The sequence below is a fragment of the Tachypleus tridentatus genome, unplaced genomic scaffold, assembly GCF_004210375.1.
Source record: "Tachypleus tridentatus isolate NWPU-2018 unplaced genomic scaffold, ASM421037v1 Hic_cluster_1, whole genome shotgun sequence".
Classification (NCBI taxonomy): Eukaryota; Metazoa; Arthropoda; class Merostomata; order Xiphosura; family Limulidae; genus Tachypleus; species Tachypleus tridentatus.
The window spans coordinates 25617926-25640068 of NW_027467777.1; the positions used below are offsets into that span (position 1 = coordinate 25617926).

General features: G+C 31.8%; 1 protein-coding gene across 1 annotated transcript in view; it reads right to left on the reverse strand.

Annotated features, from left to right (window-relative positions):
* Positions 1-22143, reverse strand: part of LOC143241727 (dynein axonemal heavy chain 12-like) — a 96339-nt gene that overhangs the window by 67931 nt on the left and 6265 nt on the right. The window contains exons 4-14 of the mRNA XM_076484954.1: positions 21045-21234; positions 16784-16958; positions 16424-16626; positions 15992-16126; positions 13344-13480; positions 12428-12529; positions 11784-11924; positions 8964-9047; positions 8017-8201; positions 5488-5647; positions 3238-3555 (exon numbers count right to left, since the gene is read on the reverse strand). Of these exons, the coding sequence (XP_076341069.1) occupies positions 3238-3555; positions 5488-5647; positions 8017-8201; positions 8964-9047; positions 11784-11924; positions 12428-12529; positions 13344-13480; positions 15992-16126; positions 16424-16626; positions 16784-16958; positions 21045-21234 (1830 nt within the window). The remainder of the gene's footprint in view (positions 1-3237; positions 3556-5487; positions 5648-8016; positions 8202-8963; positions 9048-11783; positions 11925-12427; positions 12530-13343; positions 13481-15991; positions 16127-16423; positions 16627-16783; positions 16959-21044; positions 21235-22143) is intronic.

Sequence of the window (22143 nt, forward strand, 5' to 3'; positions counted from 1 at the left end):
AGACAGAGTTAGAATATGACAGTTGAAGGACACATGTCTCAGGAGCAAGAGTACAAAAGGGTACAGAATTGTAGGGGGTGTTGCAAGTGGATGTTAGGTTAGTAATTAGTATAGGTATAAATATGTTCCTTTATATTGGTTTAATTTTGGTTTTAATTGCTGTATAAGTAAGGCTTCTTTCATTTTGTATTTGTTTATATTTGTCTCCCTACTTAATATCTGGGTTTTTTCAATGGTTACGTTGTGTTTATTTGATTTGCAGTATTCCTAGGTCATCTTCAGGAAGGTCGAAACATTGTTCTCTCCTTATCAATAAAAGTGATAATACCCATACCAGCCGTTCTGAGATACATTTTTATTTTAAGTGGGTTTCTCATCATCAAGATATTAAAATGATGAGACAAAACTACAAAATTGAGTTAGTATAAGGAAATACTATCAACAAGCGTGAGGATTTATGTTGATTTGTTCAGCTCCAATCCAAAACCACTCCTTGGGAACCAACATCGAGATGATGATAGAGTGAAAGATCTCAACTGGAGAGATGAACTTCAATGTTGGAGACCTACTCCAAAACAACATCATTCTCCAGACAGAACAACACACAAGCTGGAGCACAACATCAACCTCCAGGTCCCACCACACAGAAATGGATTGCTTCTGTAAAAGATATGCAACTTTACCCTAAATGTAAAACTGCATAAAGGCTGGGCACAACACCAATCATCACGACCCACCTCACAGAGATGGGGTGTGTATATTTTGAAATATGGATGGCATATGTCAGACAGAACTGAAGAGAAGTTGGGTCTGACTGTACAGAAGTGAATCGCCTCTAAAAAAATATATGCAACCTCACTCTCTAAATAACTCTGTACAATAACAACCTTATCCCCCCACACACAGGGGGTGGCATACATAATTGGAGGATCAAACACCATCTACACCAGCAAAACACCACTGCCCTATCTACTGAATAGAAGTGATCACACACATATTCAGGAGGTCTATTTCATGGTCCACTACATCAACATCTTCAAACTGGAAAGTGATAAGGATTCTCATACTAAAGTAGAAAAACAAGGTGAGATAAAATGTGATGGATAGTCTGGAGGAAAAATATACATACATACAGAAACAATAAACTTATCCAGTCAGAGATGCACCAAAGTCTGAAGAATGGCAACAGACAGTACCTTGACAAGTAAGAAACAGCTACCCAAAGAAGACTGTGAGATAAGAGTGTATGATGTAGAGTTCACATGCCTAACTGAAGAATTTCCTTCAATGAATAATGGAGGTGAGATGCCAGTAAAAAAAATAAGGTGCCTGATCTGTTGCAACAGCACCTGGAACATGATTCAGGAAGAACAAACCAACTGAATTACTTAATGAACCCAACATGGTGTACAGTGTCAGAGAATGAAAAGATGAAAATGAGAAAACCACAAAAGGAGGATGTGTGGACAATGCAGAAAGAGAGAGCAGAACTGGAAATAAAGGAGGGAAATGGATGGAAGTAAAATTGTTAAAAATAAAGAATGTCCCTCATGAGATGCCAAAGTTTTGGGTAGGAAAGATCAATCTGGATAAAGGAAAATATATGAGGAAGGGAAAAATATGTCAAGCATTAATAGCAAATATATCAAACTGACAAAACCTACAGACTAAAAGGAGTAGAAATGGATACGTGACACATAAACATTAAGACAAAGATTCAAATGGAGTGAAAAGAAAACAAAGTACCATATTGGCACTACAATCCAGAAGAACCACATGATTAGGAAGTAACAAAACAGGAAGGAAGCAAAAGGTGCTGGTTGGTCTAGTACTGACTAAGAACATTTACTGCTATGGTTTGAGAATGAAGAACCAGAGACCAAAAAAAGAAGTAACTTGTTGTTTGAGTAAATTGGCAGAAGCATGCAGATGAGAAGTATTCCACTGACTGCATGGCCACCTGATGATCTGAAGGTGGAGAGACCACTTTGTGGAATAAACTGGCCTGGTCTTGAAAAATGTACAGCAGTAAAAGAAGCAACAGGCCATCACTTATGTTTGTTAGAGAATCTAAAGTGACAGAGGAAATTTAGTACTTGTATCCAAAGAATAGTCACTCAGAAAAGTCTTACACAATAAATATAGAGATTAAGGAACACCATCAATGTTACACATGGAAACACTTGAATTGGATAGTAATAAGTTGAGAAGTTGTTTTAATGTTAATCCTGATAAGAGTTACATTGTATAACTGCACAATACCAACCACAAGAAAGGACAAACCATTTGATTTTAATTTAAATGTTAGCTAGAAAGTGCATGAGGTTAAGATCTAATACATTTGACTAAGATATACAGATTGGCACACAATGTATAAATAAAAGTAAGCAGTTAGTAATGAGCCATTCAGCTGTTAAATGTTAGAATTCCAATCAGTCAGTACATTATTTAGATAGTTTTGATTATCATATACATTCAGTCACTTCATTTATTAGCTGTAAAATTAAACAAGTTTATTTATACACTAGTCATAGTACTAATGCTAGTGAGTAAATATTTGTTGAATTAGAAAGTGAAAATGTTGCTTATAAATTTAAATGTACAAGTAGAGCTGTACAAATGGTAGTAGCCTGCAGGTAGGAATAAACTAATTTATGATGATGTGACTGGACTTGACTTTATTTTTAGTAAGTAATTTTAAAGAACCTGTCAAATGAAACAACAATATCAAAAATACATTCTATGACAGTGTTTTATTTTCTGCTATATTTTAATTGTTGTCAGTTTCATTAGTCCTAAACTGTATCCAGTTTTATTTGTTCATATAATCCTTAAAAATTAGTACTTCACACTGCCTTTGATTATTTACAGTTACGTAGTTTGTTTTGCTTTTTCTTAATTTTATAGTTCACTATTTTTGCACTTCTTAGAATGTTATATTCATCCATGTTCTTACGTAATACATGTTTATCGACTTTTTTAATATTATTAAATTTTCCTTGATCTTTAAGTATAATAAGAGGTCAAAACTAGTATTTTATTTAAAATGCAATGACCTAAAGATGAATGCAGTAAATGAAATGATATTGTCATCTCTTATTGAATATAAGTACCATTTTATTTAAAATTTTTAAATAATACACAATTTATTTTATCTGTGATAAAATGTAGCATTTTTGTGGCCCCTATATGTTTGTTTGGCATTAGCTATTTAATCATTTCATTGACAGAATTTACCTCAAAAACGAAGTCATAGACTTGACCATCATCAGGTAAAGGACAAGTAATTTTGCCAACTGCATGAGGAACTGGCCAATTTTTAACCATTCCTGATAATAGCTCTCTTAAAAATAAACTAAATGCTTCACGACCAGTCTCATCACAGGTTCCTCCAATAGACCAGATAGTCGAGAAGATGAATACTCCCACCAACCAGCTGTGAAGATATTGCAATTCAGAGGATGAGGTGTTTCTTGGACAAGACTCATTCATCATCATTGAAACCATTTTCATCAGAGAGTGTGCTAAACAGCTACTGCTAGTTTCAACAAGCTCCTATAGTTGGTGAAAATTTACAAATACTTATAATGCATACTACAAAAAACAAGAAACATAAATAAGTTTAAAATATCTGAAACTAATAAATCAATAAAGATATTATAGATACTGTTATTCTGAGAGTTAGTTAAAAAAAACCTTTAGCAGATATTTAAATTTTCATAAATAATGGAAATTATAAAAGTTCCTATATTTTGTAAACACTCTTATAAGATATTCTATTATTTTAATGTGTTATATAGTGAGCATATTAAATTTGTAATAATAGATATAAGGGTCTTCTATTTCTAGTGCATAGGTGTTTAATGTAACCATTCTGCTTTGAAAATTCATTCATCACTGAAACAAAAACAAGAGTACCACTACAATAAAAATAAATTCTAATGGGAGTGAAGGACGAAACAGAAAATACAATGAAGCAATGAAAGATGTTCTCTGCAAGTTAATAGTATTTTATCTTTATAAGAATTCGAGCTATAGTTCATTCCTGTCAATCAATCACCTGTAAACAAAGGGAGGTGCAAGAAGAGGAAACCACCCAAGAAAAGGACCAAAAGCATCCAATTATTCAAGAACAGGAAAGATAGCCCCAGGCAATAAAGATCCTCATGATGCAAGTGAATGCAAAATGGATTAATGCTAGGTAGAAGTGAAGAGAAACGAATTCAACAACATGAGTGTGATGGATGGTATGTGGAAAACATATGGAAGATGGGTCAGTAAGGATGCATAGAAAGGTGTCTGACACTTTGATCATGGCTAATTTTAGACCAGGTAAAAAAAAAAATCACAGATACAATAAGAGGGATGAGAAATGGAAATGGGAGAAGGAGTAAAACTGAAAAGTTGTGGGGAGAAAATGAAAACTGATTGTAAACAGAAAGTAAGACCAACTGCAGGCAGAGTACAGGTGAGCATTCAAAGTACTGTACATGACAGGATAATTACTGACAAGAGAAGTAATGGATTAAACATCATGCAGTGGGGGGATAAGAAGAAGAAGAAGGATTGGAAGAACTGAACTTTGTGCAACTTCAGTCCAGGTCTCCAGTGAAAATTAAACAATCCCAAAAATGTAGAAGAAGAGGAAGGACAGGAAGAACTGAACTTTGTACAACTTCAGTCCAGGTCTCCAGTGAAAATTAAACAATCCCAAAAACGTACAGGTAAAGAAAGAGAGCCAGACAACAATAACATACACAAGCAGGAGAATAAATACTTAAAAGGACCACAACTTGATCCAACAACAGTGAAATAAGTAAGAAGGGACAAAAAAAGAAGCAGTAGAAAAGGATAATCCAGCAAAGAAAAGGAATCAAAGATTTGTTTGTTTTTTAATTTTGCACAAAACTAGATGAGGGCTATCTTTGTTAGCTGTCCTTAGTAGTATAAGACAAGAGGGAAGACAGTTAGTCACGACTATCCACAGCTAACTCTTGGGCTACTCTTTTATCAACAAATAGTGGGATTGACTATCACATTATAATGGCCCCACAGCTGAAAGGGAGAGCATGTTTGGTATGACGGGGGATTTGATCTGGCAACCTTCAGATTATGAGTTGAGCACCCTAGCTACCTGGCCACACAAGGTCTAGTAACCAAGGAGTACAAAGAAGTTGGAGTATCTAGAAATGAAAGGAAGAATTTCTAAATGTCAGGACAAAAAAATCACAAATGTGAAAATAGCTGTTACAGGAAGAAATCAGCATAAACCCCATCAACTATCAAAGAACAAAAAAGATAAATCACAAAAACTGAGTTCTTAAAGTAAAGAATAAGAAATATTAAAGGACACAGGTAAAAGATGAGGAAAGAAACAAACTGGAGAGTGATAAATAGAAAGAAGTTGGAAGGGTAAGGTGATATTTCTAATGGTAAGGCACTATATAAAGCAAATCAGGTTATTTTCATAGTTCACTAGACCATTACTAACTGCATAGAAGAAGCATCAGTTGACAGAACACAAGTATGAGACAAAGTAAGCATGTGGTAATCCATAAAATTTTGAACAAAGGAAAGAATGTGTCCTCTTGTCAATGAGTCTCCAGATGCCATAGTAGAAATAAAGTCTGTGTGTTTAACATCATAACTGACATAAGAATAAACAAAAGCCACCCTCACTTGAGAATCATGATAAAAAATTGAAGATTTTCAAACAGAAATTGAAGGAAATAAAAGTAAAAGTATCATTAACAAATGCAAATCTTATCACACTAAGGTCAGACAAATGTGAACACGTTTGTTTCATACACTTCCAAGGTAAAGAATGATGTTACTACAAATGGAAGTGCACAGGAAGAGTTACTGCACATGGAGCTGATGTCACCCTCCTATTGCAAGTCTCATAAAACATGTGAATTTAGGTGGAAGTTACTTCAAGACTAGTGACATGCAAGTGCCATAAGCAGACACATGAGTAAAATAACATTTATGTGTGGAGAAGTGTAAATGTAATAATTTAAAGATTTTTAGCCCTTGTATATTTCATTATCTTTAGAGACTGAGGAATGTGATTATCAGATTTAAATACTGAAAAGAAACAAATAATACTTTGTAAAATTTTTTTAGATTAATGTTTGGTTGGGCAAATAGCTTGAATATCTTGAAGAATAATATTAAATTTTATAGTATTTGTTTGCTTCAGATATTCATACACAAGGCATGTTCGTCTCAGCTATCCATAATTTCTAGTTGACAGACTATAGAGAAAGCAGCTCATCATTAGCACCAACCAACAACTCATGGATACTCTAACTGATTAGTTGGATTTGGCTATTCCTATTATAATGCATCCATGGCTCCAATGTGCAAAGTGCAATTCTGTTCGATTAAAATGAGAGGCATAGGCCCTCATACTTACAGTCCTACAAACTAACTATCAGGTCATACCCAATTATAAGAGCATTTATACATCTGTGTGCAAGTTTTGTTTAGAATGTTTGTACTTGTATTGAAATTGTAATCATACAAAGTTGTTCAATGTCATGCATACAAGATATTCCAGAGTTTCTCAGTCCTGTATATATTTATTAAAAGATTTACAAACATCTTAAAAAGTATTCACTTCAGTCATACAACAAAAATTATTACTGATTAATAAAAAATCTGTTATGGTTCCTACAATCTTGTACATGAAATAAAATAATACTTCTATGATGAACACCATTAAATATTAATACTTTATATGAAACCAAAACTTCAACGCTTGCTAAAATAATAAGATAACAGTTACACACTGTTTAGAAAAAAAAACTATGAAGAAGTTTTAATTATTTTAAACACCAGACAAAAGATAATCTTATTAAAAATATAGCCTTATAAGACAAAAAATTGTCAAAAACTTGTGTTCCATTTTAAGCAATCAATTATAAATTTAATTATTTACAAAATACCATTTCAATAATATATACTCTCATTATTTACTAAAGTTAGTGAAAAACTGATAAAATTTTGCCTTCAGAATTCTGGGCCAACCATTTTCACTGTAAATGTACTTCAGTGATTTGTTGAAATTGGTTTTATGAACAAAATTATTTAAATTTTTCTTAGAAACATTATGTACCAAAAATTATTTGCTTGCTTGAAAAGTTAATCTGAAAACTTTTACTTAAGTTTACTTTTAAATTTAAAATAAACTTCTTGTGCCTTAATTAAATTCTCATGAAAATATTACTCCACATATAACAATAATAATAAGTATAACAATTTAATTTCACACAACAGACAAGAAACAATTAATTTATCTTTCACGTTGTTAAAATCAGATAATTACCACAGATTTTTCAAAATGTTGGGCATATTTATAGTGAGAGGTAATTAGTTGTTTCAAATCTCCAATAATGATACCAGTAGTTTTATATTAGATTTTTTTCATCTTTTAAGTCTATGTGATTCTAAATTGTTAAGATTTTTTGTACTCTATAAAAATGGCAGATAGCAAGAAAAAATTAAGAAGTAAGAAACTGCTATTGTGCAAAGATTACTTATTTCTATATTTTTAGAACTTCAGCTTTCTTTTGTTCCACTACAACAGGACTTCATGAAATTCCTAATTTGTATAAGTAGAAATACACAAACATGTATGTATTTCACAGAAACTACAAAAATGCAAGCATTTGAAAAAATAGAAAAATTAGTTGGTAACAAATTTTGACATAGAAACTTCTTAACCCTAATTAATGATTGAGAGAGTAAATTTTTTGTCACAAATACAATATAAATATAGTTATTTTTAAATCTAAAATTTTCATCATAGAAATTATCTAAACTTTACTACTACTTTAGTATAGTTAATATACGGCCTTAATATAAAAGAATCCAATAACAGCTTTTGGAGTGTTTTAAAAAGAATTACGTTTTTTTTTTCTCTGAAACATAAAAATTGTGTAAAACCAAATCTTAATGATTTTCAATACACATTGAAAAGGGTTAGAAAAAAATATGTATGCAATAACTAACCTTGCAATTTTTTTTAAGAAAGGTAAGACATGAAGGGATGAGCCACAGACACAAGGCTCGTAAAGATCTTCTTGTCCAGTAGACCAGTTTTCAGATTGCTGGACAATCCAGCTCTCCATGAGTGGCTCCCACCCAAGTAAAAATGATTCAAAGTAGATCATTCCACAACGACTTACAGTTGCAGGCTAATAATAAAATATACTGAATAAACCTTACTTTCCTTTGAAGAACAAATCTACCTTCTTATTAAAATCATTCAAACTTACAAGAAAATAATACTTCCATAATATAATTTTAATATAAAAAACACAAAATTACATAATTTTAGAAAAAAAAAAGTATATCACTTCAATGTTTCTATAATATCATGATAATTACAAAACCTCAAAGAAAAATCCAATCACTTTTCAATAAATACACAATAAAATTGTTATTCTACCGTCATAAAAATGTTGATGTAACAATATTCATATCACTACTGATTTCAATAAATAAATTATTTTACAATTTTTTTTTTAAATATTAATATTATAAATGTAAAACTGATACACATTCAACTTATTAATAATTTTATAAAAAATAAGATCAATTTGTATTATTTATTGGAGTTTTCTTAGTAACAATCTTACAGTTTCTAAGTTGACAAAATTCAAAATGCGTGTTTAATACATATCACAATACTATACAAACAACCAAGTTTAAATATTTCCATTTTTCAGTAACTGTATTATAGTGAGTTCATATTTCATCATGTAATTTTCCCTAAGCATATCTATAAGAATCAGAAATGTTTAAAAAATAAATCAGCCTGAACAAATGTTTATTGTTTTGATAAACTTTGTTAAACAACCAATCCCTTTATAAAATATAAGATGCAACTTTTTAAAACCAAAAGATATTCCTTGAAAGTACCAAATCACCTTATACAAGAAGTTTTAATTACTTACAGATGCCTGTGAAAGATCCATTACTTCAAAAATCAAGCTCATGGATGGAGATAACTGTATTATTTCACCACTCATTAAGCAAAGCTGTAACAACCAGAATATCAATAAAACATGGCAAAATCTTTACTTTTTTAAAACTAAAAGTTTAACACTTTAAACCTTTTGTATTGTTTACCAAAAGTTTCATCATGACCTAATCATGTTGTGACATACAGAAGACCCATGAATGTCAAGATTTTGACATCACAATCACATAAAGTTTCAAATTTTGTACTACTTAGGAAAAAAAGAATATTGTATAAAAAACCCAGAACTGTCGTTGACACTAAAGTAATCAGTTGTTTAACTAATTACTGAGTTACTTATTTACTTAGTTTATTGCTGTAAATATCTGTTGAGATTCTCCTACAGATATGAAAATAAATTTAATAAATGACTGTTTAGCATGATTTGTGAGTTAGACCTATCACTTGATTAATGTTATTCTATGAAACTGTAAAAGCTGTAAAACGTTTTGTAGAATAAATAAATACTTTATTTTTGTTAAGTAGACTTGAACTTGGATTACTAATTTCAAATAACAAAAACGTATTTAATATCATTAGTAAACTTATCAGTCCTTCATCTATGTCATTAATGTAAATCAAAAAGAGCAATGGTCCTATGATTGAGTCTTGAGCTGAGGTACCCCACTTGTAGTATTAATCCAGTTTGACTAAACTCTATTTATAACAACCCCCTGCTTTCTTCCATCCAACCAATCATCTGTCCAATTTGATAATTTATCTCACAGACCTATAGAAATAAATGTTTACAAGTCTTTTATGTGGTACCTTGTCAAAAGCTTTCTGAAAATCTAGATACACTAAATCTACACCCTTGTCTTCATCTACATAAGAAGCAAACTTTACAAAGAATTTGAAAATATTTGTAAGGCAAGACTGTTCCTTAGTGAAACCATGTTGACTATCCAGTAAAATTCTGAACGTTGTTAATTGGCTTTGGAAAACATCTTTTACCAGATTTTCCAAAACTTTTCCCGCAACTGATGTAAGGCTAATGAGCCTATAATTACTGGGGCAATTTTTATCACCTCTCTTGAAAAGAAAAGTGACTTTTGCCAATTCCTGTCCATTAGTTACGTACTTTGAAAAATAAAATGAAGCAAATGGCTGACATATACATTCCTTAACCTCCTTCAAAACATTAGGGTAATATTATTTGGCTCAGGAGCCTTATTATTCTTTAAACTTCCCACTATTTACTTAACCAGCTCAGAATTAATGCAACCATCTTGATTGATCAATTATTCAGAATGAGAAATACTACTTAAACTTTTGTCAGTAAAAACTGAAGGAAAAGCAAATTTTAATAACTCAACCATATCATAATAAGCATATATGAGACTTCTTTTGTTATACCTTCATCCTAATATTTTGTTAATACTTAATGTATTTAAAGAATCATTACTGTTAACATTTGCATTTTCAGTTAACATTATTCTTCATCTCCATATGCTACAAAACATCAAACTTAATAGAGCAATGATCACTTTCACCCAGATGTTCTCCAATTTCTGCCCAATTCAGTCATATATGAAGTTAACAATAAATCTAAAATATCATTGTTTCTAGAAGGTTCCTTGATTAATTGGTGAAGAAAACTATCCTGAACAGTTTCTTAAAACCTTTCTTAATCATGGTTTGACTCTAGCATTTCCCAATCTATATGCATGAAATTAAAAATCATAATTATGACTTTATTAACACCTGAATTCTTAATCACATTGTAAAGTTTCTTGTTAATTTCATTAATATCATCTATTGATTTTTAACAAATTCCCACTGAAAGGCTTTTACATTTATATTCACTAACAGAAATCCATATGGATTCAACCTCCTTGCTGTTTTACATTGTTAGTACCTGAATTTAGAGCTAACCCAAGTCTTTAAAGTTAGATGGATCTCATAATATATTCATGAGATAACAACTAAAAAATAAATTACTAAGAGATCTACTAATATATGTATTAAAGAAATGACAAAGCAGTACATTCTAATCATCATGTAACAAAATTAATTATATTCATTATTGTGTTAATTTCTAATTTTAAACTATTTAGGTAGCTAGACTTAATCAGAACTTAATGATCTATGGTTAATGTAAATATATGCAAGATTTCTTTTAAATATCTGTTATTTATATAGATAGTGTTAAAATATCCACTAACAAATAAGTTTAAAGATTAAATGTTCTTGATGTCAGTGCTTAATTGTTTAAAATACAATAACAACAAGGATGCACCAATTAACGAGTCACTGTTATCATTGTGAATTTAAGGTTTTCAAAGTGTGTTGTTCCACATTTAATTGATGCACCAATTGATGAGCCACATTTATCATTGTGAACTTAAGGTTTTCTATATGTGTTGTTCCATGTTAAATTGATGCACCAATTGATGAGTCACCGTTATCATTTGAATTTAAGGTTTTCTAAGTGTATTGTTCAACGTTAAATTGATGCACCAATTGATGAGTCACTGTTTTCATTGTGAATTTATGATTTTCTAAGTGTGTTTTTCCACGTTAAATTGATGCACCAATTCATGAGTCACTGTTATCATTGTGAATTTAAGGTTTTCTAAGTGTGTTGTTCCACGTTAAATTTTGACGATAATTTTTCTGTTTTCATCCTTACAATGATTAGCCTGGTAAACTATACTACACTTAACTACTACTTAACATTAGTTTTAAATAAGAATTGTATCTTATCTATACTTATTGGTTATTTATTTATAACATATTTTAAAACAAAACTAACCTTTTTATTATCATCTAACACAGTGTTCATACTTTCAATCCACAGTGTATCCACTGGTCCATCAAACACCACCCAGTGGCGATCCATACTTTCTGATGATGCAAAGTGTCGAAAAGTTAGAGCTACAACTCCATCTGTCCACTAATACAAAAAAATTTGCAGCAGTTAAACCATAATATCTATAATATGCTTGAGGTCAAACCTGCACTATACAAAAATAGGTTTAATTTCTGAGAAACGTAACTGTGTGGGCTGCACTCACTCTAAAGAGCTATTCAAAATAAAAACTACAATTTAATAACTGTCTTGTTACCTTCTTTGATAACAATTAATATGCAATATGAGAAAAAGCAAATATGTTACAGATCTCAAAATCAAAAAACTAATTCTAGAAACAACATAGTTTATCCTTTACATTAGTTAGTTTGTCAAAACCACAAAATACAGTAAACTACAAATATGTTTCAGAAACTTTAAAATCTATCTTCTGTAAATTTGGAATTAAACTAGATATCTGAGGTATGTAAAATCTGATTACTTAGAAAATGACACATCAACAATGCTACTGACTCGCAAAGCTTATAATAAATATAATGTTGATCTCTCCAGAACTACTGGTATATGCATTAAAAACCAATTAACACCTGAAATTCATAAAGGGAATATGGGAGTACATTTTCTGAAGGAAGATGACCAATAAACTGGCCCAGATCAAAGTCAAAAGTCTCAGCACTGTTCAAGAATTTCTAGGTAGAAAATCTAGAGACATGCCAATAAAATCATAATTAAATCAAATAGGGAGTTGGCTTTCATATTTATCTATCTTCGTTATTATCATTAAATATTTCCATTAGCAGAATTAAATTTTGGCAAAAATGTATAGCGTTTTAGTGTATATTTATTAATTTTTCATTGTCTATACTTCTAAATACATGGTTTAAGTGTACCAATTACAATACAGACACAGTGATACTTAAACACAAGTACTGATATGTGGATATTATTATTTTAGTTTTGCCTTCATATATATTCTACTCAATAATTTTCAAATCTTAAAATCAGAGATAAATACTGCTACAATACCATTGTATTGTACAACTTGACTGAGTTTCTTTAAGTGTAAAATAACAAAGCTGAGTAAATGTAAATAACCTTTATTATTACAAATAAACTGAAAATATAGTGAGTATACTTATGTAGATGGAATTATAATCATTTCTAAAAGTTGTGTTTAGCTCTGTAAAATAAATATATCTTCAGTCTCATATCTGTCTCATAGAATAAAGTGGTCAGAGAAACAACACCTGAATTTAACAGGTATATTCACTCTCTGTTTTCCTTCAATAACATTACCTTCAATATATATCTCAGAATGGCTGGTATTGGTATTAACGCTTTTACAAATAAAGCAGAGAACAACGTTTTCACCTTCCTAGGTCATCAAGCTGAATCAATTACAAATCTGAACCATTATTACAAGTAGATTCCTACATAGGCTAGTGCTACTCTTGCTAACACCTGGGAAGATCATCCTGAGGTCTGAGTATGAGGGTTTCTTACTTCCATCTCTTCTCTAAGAGTGGAGGAAATGATTTGATCCCTCTGGAGGAATGAAGTATGTCCACCACCCCAATGACTAGAAAGTGAGTGTAGAAAGGACTCCCTAGCTCTACTAGTAGAATCTTGGGGATAATGCCCTGGAGAACAGTGCAATAGATAACCAAGTTCCCTAAAATTTTAAAAGCAAACTAACTCCAATATATTTAATCAAATAATCAGCAGGGATGGGCAGGATCCAATTTATCATGATAGTCCATCAGTGGTAGTCAAGTGTAATATAGTAATACCATCATGTTGACCATCTAGGAGAACACCTTATTTCTACAGAGAACGTAGGAGCCAGTAGTAAGGATAGTTAAATTGGTTGCTAGTGCAGATTTGGATGGATAAACACACATCTATCTGGGAAATACTTGCCACAAAATGTTATCTACTAATAAAAAAAAAAAAGATATAAGGAACCCTAGAAAGTAAAATATAAGAGGAAGAGAAAAAAAAAATATTCCTCATAATCCAGCAGATGTGGTCAAAATGGCCATAGGGATAAAAGAAAACCTTCAGAAGAAACTGCCAGGTCATGTAAGTAATGTGAGAGAAAGTACTTGGGTAAGCCAACACACCAGCCCACACAATATCCTTCAGTGGGCCAATGTAACAAATCTGATGAGATGTAGCTCATAGGAGTTTCCTTGCCTGTAAAGAAAGTCTAGAATAATGGGATTCACAGAAGTTTCTCCACTGTTAAAGAAACCCAAGAATAATGGATCAGTCTGTGAACCCACCTTGTCAAAGTAATTGAGGATAAATCACATGAAAGTGAAGTATCCCAATGAACAAAGAGTTGATTTCTAGTACCTTGAAAGGAGTATATGCAAGCCACATAACACTTCAGGGTTCTGTAAGAGGTGAGAAATGGTTGGCAAATAAATTGATGAAAAGGATTTCTCTCTTCCCTGGCTGCCAGAATCTTAGAAAGAAAGATTCTATTAGGGTATAACTAAATATAAGAGGTTTGTTTGTTTTTGAATTTCATACAAAACTACACAAGTGCTATCTCTAATTTATCAGTGTAAGTCTAGAGAGAGAGGAGGTAGTTAGTCATCACCACTCATTTCCAAACCACCAACTGTTGGGCCACTCTTTTATCCATGAATAGTGGAATTGACCATCAGATAATAATGGCCCTATGGCTAAAATTGCAAGCACATTTGTTGAGAGGTGGATTCAAACCCATGACTTGCAGATTGCTAGTCGAGCTCCCTAACAACCTGGCCATAAACACAAGTGGAGTGATAAAGAGTCCTGTGCACATGTAGTGCAAACAACTCTAACTTACAAAGTCCCCAAACCAGCAGCACCAAAAAATGAATTTTAAGTGAAAGGTGATACATGAAGCTAAATGCTCAAATGGCTGTTAAGACAAAGTATGTAATTCTACCTTAATAAACAAGTTGGGTAATTCAAATGGCTGCATAGCACCGAGGATTTAAATATTGTCTGATGTTTAGAATATCAAAAACTAATGATATAGCTGCTTTATAGAAAGCAATAGTGGATGAAACTAGTCTTTTGTGAAAAAGCCAGGTCAAAAAACAAGATATGGTTGGCACATTTGGGTGAAGTGGCAATAAGTGTGTCATTTCCATTGATAAATGGCCATTGTAGGTCTATGGATAGATTGAGACAAATGGATAACTTCCATACATGAAATTTGAGCTTGGGAATGTCTGGGTGTAGAATATCTGATTGAAACTGCCTCAATAGAGATGTCCAAAGATGAAGTGGCAGAGATTAACACTCTTGAAGATACTGTAGAAGAAGAAATCATAGTTGGTCTTGTTAATTTGAAGGATACCAAAAGAACGTAACAAGTAGTGGCTCAAATTCTAGTCAGAAGTCTTGTTAGAAGATAAACTGGGGAAAAGCATAGAGTTGAAATTCTGTCCAATCTTGACTTAACGTATCTAACACCAAAGCCTGAGGATGAAGGAACAAGGACCAAAATATCTACGGTTGAAAATTCCAATGAGTATCTAATTTGACCATCATAGGTGTCCCAAATTGAGTACAAATTCACTGGAAAATTTTGAGAATGTTGGGCTGAGACAGGTAATTGGCTATCAAATGCATCATCCCTGAAACATAAAAAGCCAATAGGCTGATAATATGGGAGTGAGCTCAGTAAAAAATATCCATACTTTTTATGGATATTACTTTTACTTTGGTAAAAAATATCCAAATTTTGAAAGTAAAGGTCTCCAAAATAAGATCCCCCTGTAAAGTAAATTTAAGGATTGTTGTGAAATTGTTGGAATGAATCAAGGCAATTTCCCCTTCAACAAATCTAGACCTTGAACCATTACCCATTGAACAGCAAGAAGCTAAAAAAATATTAATGTAGAAGAAATATTCATCTTCAATTAGTAGATCTTGGAATTCCTGAGTGATGGTATATGCACCCCATTGCTGAAGTGGGGCATTTGTGATGAGATGAATTTCATGACAAAGGGTGGTATAAAAACACCAATGGTAGTGTTAGCCTGATCCAACCACCCCTTGAAATCTCAGATGTTGCTCCTTATTAAGAAGATAAGATAATCCAATGGATTATTTCTTATTATCTATTGAAGGGATCAAAATATGCACACATCCTAAAGGAAAAAGAGATTCGACAGATGTCCACATCTCCAAAAGAGAGAGAACCATGTGTGCAGTAAGAGAAAGACACATATGAACCTGACTGTCAATTCCATAGCCTGAAGCTGGATGGGAGTCAGCTATGTCTGGTATAAAAATGTGTGGAAAAAGGCACCCATGTGGATCATATATTGAGTTAGCAAGATAATTTATTTCTTGACTGATAAAAAAGCCAGCTTTAATGGTTTCTCATCAAAGAATCTGGGTGTGTTGTTCCACCAATGGATGAGATGATGCCAGAAGTAGTCAGTTGTCCATGTCATGCTGTGTGCACAGGCCAAATTATGACGGTGATGAGAAAAAGCTGCAGCAGACATATATTGCAGATGTAAGACAAAAGGACAGATCCCTGAACTACAGAACTTGACTTTTGTGCATGTCACCTAGACAGTGGTAGAATGACTTTGCTATGGGAATGTGGAAGTATGCATCAGCAACATTAAACTTAGTCTTCCACAGGCTTGGTGAAAATGCCAATGTAGGTTGAGAAAAGACTCCATTGTGAACTTTGAAAAATCTAGGATTTGGTTGAGACGAGAAAGAATAACAACTGTCTGCGAATCTTGCATCTTCTTGAGCACAACAACTAAACATGAATAAGATTTTGGAAAAATTGGGTTGACTCTCTCTACCACCATCTTGACCAATAACTCGCTGATAGCCTTGGAACAAAGACTCACACTCTACAGATCTGTCAGAGGTGAAAATACCACAGAGGTGGCAAAGTGAATTAAATGACCAACCTCAATGCCAGAACATAAAGTACCCATGAATCAGTGGTGAAGAAATTCCAGATGTCCAGAAAATGTTTTAATTTTACTCCCAAAGACCACATCTGCATAGGATAGTCACTGACACCATTGGCAATGGTCTGATTGAGCAGAGGAGCCTTGAAGATAAAGACAGACTCTATTCCAACTACCAAAAGATCAAGGTGTAGAAGCTGAATGGTTGGGACACACAACTAGCAATCACACCGTGACTTCCAGAAGAAGCCAAAGATATTTTAGAGGCCAAAGAGAGCAAAAAAAGAATGCAAATGGGTGATATTAAGTTGTGACTCCAATGCCTCTGGGATGCCCACAAACATCAAGGGATGAATAAAAAGAGCCTCTCATAATTCACAAGAGGTATACAAACTCCCTCCAATAAGGCATTTCTATCCAATAAATACAATAACATACAAGCCAAGAAACCAAAGAAAGAGCAGAAGCTGTCAATGTTATCAATGTAGAATTCATCATAGAACCCAATTCGTCCTAAACTTTGATGTAAGGAATTCTGACAGGCTTCTGACAAATTTTGGAAGGAAAATAAATATCTCATAACAGTAATGAGCGTTATCAAATCTGAAAAAAATTGTAATCTATTCAAAGTGATCACAGATCCAGTCTGAAAAAAACAACAACAAATATCTAAAAGAGAATCAAGTCTTAAGTCATCTAAATATAAAATATCCTGGCAGTAGTAAGCCAAAAAATGCAGATCAGATAAACATGAAGGACAAGACATAGCTATCCCATCAGGCAACTGAGCAGTACATTTCTAATCATGAACAGCAATATCAGGTGAAAGAAAAAAAAATTAAGTAGTCACACTCAAACCATTCAGTCATCAAGAAAAAAAACAGGTTCAAAGGTAAATAAACAAAACCCTCAAATCTTACAAACCCAACTGATTAACTAAAGAAATGGAGCAGAAGATGGCATATCCAAATTGGCCCCATGAGAATCTGACAGTAAAATAAAGTTCTGGAAAAAGAATATCCAAATTTTCTGCAGACTGCCCTGAATTATTGGCAAAAGCAGCCTCAGAACCCCCTCATGAGACACCCTTTAAAAGAATATGTCTCCATTTCACAATGAATCAGATCACAAACAGCCTCAGTTGAGAATGCCCCCCCCAAACCTTTGAGACATGCTAGATAACAGAGGCAGAATAGAAGAGAGTTGATTAACATCCATGCTGAAAACATTAATCTGTGAATTCCTGCTTGAAAATGGCATTTCACAATTTTTTCTAAGTAATAATTATTAAATATAATTTATGCTTATTAATGTAAAAATCTCAACCAAGGATGTTAACTATTGCAGCACTGCTATAGAGAAACTTGTGTCTAAACATTTGATCAGAAAAAGTAATAAAATTATCTGAATAAGATGCTTACATACAGTATGAGAGTAGAGGGTGTGCTGTCATAGGTGGAGAGTATCAAGAGTCAAATATTACCAAGGGCAATTCAGTGAGGCATAGAAAACTGGTGCATGCAGGAAAAAATCAGACCAATCAGACCAAATAATTTTTAAAATCTCTATAAAGCAGGTAGAAAACTTATAATATGCCTGTATATCACATATTATTTTCTTGATGAAGCCATGTGGTGAAACACTGGAGAGAAATAAATGAAAATATTTTGTGGAGTAATAAAAAGTTGTTTTGTGTGTATGTAAAAAAAATGAATTCTCATCTCTAGTCAACAGTGCAGTTTTAAAAACATGTTTGTTTGTGCTTTAAAATCAACACTATATGTTTAATCATTTTTGACCTCTGAATACTGATAGTTAAACAGCTAACCACTGAAAATAGATTCAAACTGCCTTATTTAATGATATTTAATCAGCTAAGTAAAAACATTTCAGTCTTCAACATCATCACTGCTCTGTATTCACATAACTGATATAAAAATGTTTCTCAGTGCTTCAGTTACTAATAGTAAGTAATTATGTAAAAATTAGAACCATATCAGTTCTTCAACAATTGTTACATACAGCTATACCTGGAACATATTTCTCCAAAAGCTGTCATATATAACTAGGATGAGGGCTGTAACATTTCTCCAGCAAGTGATACATACAGCTAGGACTAAAACAATATCATTTCTCTAATAACTGGATGAAACCATATCTCTCCTCCAACAACTGTTACCTATAGCTAGGACTAAAACCATATCATTTCTCCAACAACTGTTACCTATAGCTAGGACTAAAACCATATCTCTCCTCCAACAACTGTTACCTATAGCTAGGACTAAAACCATATCATTTCTCCAACAACTGTTACCTATAGCTAGGACTAAAACCATATCATTTCTCCAACAACTGTTACCTATAGCTTGGATTAAAACCATATCTCTTGTAACACATACCTAGGATAAGAACGATATCATTTTAATAACTGTTGAATATATCTTAGTAAAAATAATAAGTGTTGTTTATTTCTACGGCAAAAGCAATATGCCAGATTAGTTCTTCATATTCACATTAATGCTAGTTAATTAACACTGTAAGATATATTTTTGAATTTCCATTTACTGTTAATTTATCATAAGAAGAAAGCATAAAATATTTGCAACTTTCCAATCTCTACTAATTAACGTGAGACTTTAATTAGTATTAATGCACTAGCCTAATAACTAATCCTTTCTCAGTTTTTAGTGTTACTTAAGCAACTATGTAAATACAATGGAATCTTATCTGTTATCCAAACAGTTTTAGTTAATCAATAATACTAAGACACATGAACAAGTTTGGGACATTAATTATGTAATTAAATAATCTGAAATACCTTTATTTTTCTTAACTATAAAAACTTAAACAATTTAATATAAAATAAAATAAACTTCTTCCATATGAAAATGTACAGTGAACTAACTATCATTATAAAGAACCTAGAACCAATACAGGTCTCTAGCTAATGTTGGTTAATAAAAGTCTCATAATTTCCTTAACTATTGAAAGCTGAGCAAATAAACTAATTCTTCCTCATTTTGCAAACTACAACTAGTTATTAATGAAATCACTTGATAATAAGTATAATTAATTTAGTACATTTTTCTTATATTCCTACTTATAAAGATTAGAATGTAGTGTTTCATCATTTACGTAGCCTGTCAACAACACCTTTGGACATAAATGCAGTATGTTGTAAATACATATCCTGAGCTAAAAATGTAAAACAGTCTCTATAGCAAAAAACAAAATAATAGAAATAAAAAGTAAACTTAATAAAATTAAATACATTACAGATTCTAACTAATACTTTTGATGAAAATAATCTTAATAAATAATAGTTATGGAACACAGAAAACTGTTGCTTCAAGTACTGTTGTATATTTAATTTTAATGAATTATTCACACAAAAAAAATTGTCCTATACATACTGCTGTCTTAATTTTTGTTCACGTTCACAACTTCAATTTGAACCTAAGCTTTGTCACACACAAAAACTATAGTAACCTGTTTTATATATCTAATAATATTTAGTAAGTCACTTTTTAACAACTCAAACTATTATACTTTTAGTAAGTCAGAAAAATAATAAAACAAGACGATCCTCAATTCCCTAACTACTGAAAGTTGCATGACTGAATGAAGAAACAAAACTTTTCTCAGGTCAAAAATTAACCATCCAAATAAAAAAACCTAAACCAACTCAAATTATAAAGCATCTAAAAATTCTTCTTCGGCTCTCTTTATCTGTTAAATTCATTCAATACTCAAAGTGTTTAAAAGTACTTATAATAAAATTGTGAAGATATAATCTCAATGATAGTCATGATTAATACAATCAATAAAGACTAAATATTAATCAGTGATAACAAGAAAACCTACTTGTAGAGAAAAATATATGTGTAAAAACGGCTCGTTTGAATTGAAAAAATGTTGATGTAGAGGAGCGAACAACATTTTGACCTCCTTCAGTCATCATCAGGTTAATAAAGAAAGGAAGAGGTAACTCTTCCTTACACTTATTTCTAACAACTTTTATTCTACATTTTGACTGTTTTTTTTTTCAGATGTGTCCTGAGAAGGACTGTTTTTTTTGTTGGTAGTGATGGGGATTTGCAAATCCTAGGACTTCTTAATGGATATCTACTGATAATACAGGATACTAACTGTGATAGTGAAAGTTTTTGAAACTTTATAAATAAAACCATTTATTTCACTAGTTTATTAAAGGATAATAGAATGGTAACAAATTTATATATAACAAATGAGATAATACTTCCCTCATGTGAAACAGGATCAAACTGTCCAAACAACTGGCCCATGGTAACAGACTTAGGATTAATGGTGCAGTAAGTAACTCGTTCTTTCAGGTATCCTAGAGTTCCAGCCAGTACCTCTATAACCTTAGTTTTTCCACCATAGGGTTCTCCAACTAACATAAAACTGTGTTGGAAAACAGCATCCAACTTGAGTACAAATGTACAAATTCACTGTTCTGTTACAATCTAAAAATATTTGTACAGACTTGATCACAAAGCAAGAAAAAACTTTGTTGAATATAAGTATTTATTTTAGCTTTAAAATTCACCTCCAAACTAATTTCTAATGGCTTTCCAAGTCTTTATGTCACTCAAAACTAATAACAAAAATGGAATTGTTCAACATGAAACCAATTCATTTTTTGACATTTAAAAGTACAGATTATTTTGTTCTGAGATTCTGAACAAAATAATCCATGACTTGTATGGTTTTACACTAAAAAAATAGTAAAATATTCAGATATTTCAAATGCCAAAACTTTTATGAAAAAAAGTTTAACTTAAAAATACATGTAAATTTTATACATGTAAATAACTAATCAATTTAGCTTATGAAAAGTCTAAATCTCATTTCCTATACTAAACATCTCTAATTATATAACATTTTAAGTCAAGAATTTTTCATTAATATGGAAAAATGATAAATAAAAATTATGCCTATTTTTGATTTTCTGTACTTCTGTGTTTATGCCTAACAGCTTTTATCTCTTATAATATTAAAAACTATAATACACTTACCCATGTCTCACTATCATCATTTCATATGTCTGTATAAGTTTTTGAAGAAAATTATCAACAGGTTGTAGTTGATACTGATAACAGATTTCTTTAGCAGCATTTAAAACGTCTAGGAGAAAAAAACAGCACTGTAAAATAATAGGTAAACCCACATTTTATTTATTTGTTGTTTTTTTAAAATGCTTTCTGGCACTGTGCTTAAGCTACCATTAGACCAAACATGAAGCTAACAGCTTGCAAAACGTATAAATAAATACAAATGTAACAGTTTATCTGTATATTGTGTAATTATCAATTGTCAGACACCAAATGTTCTAA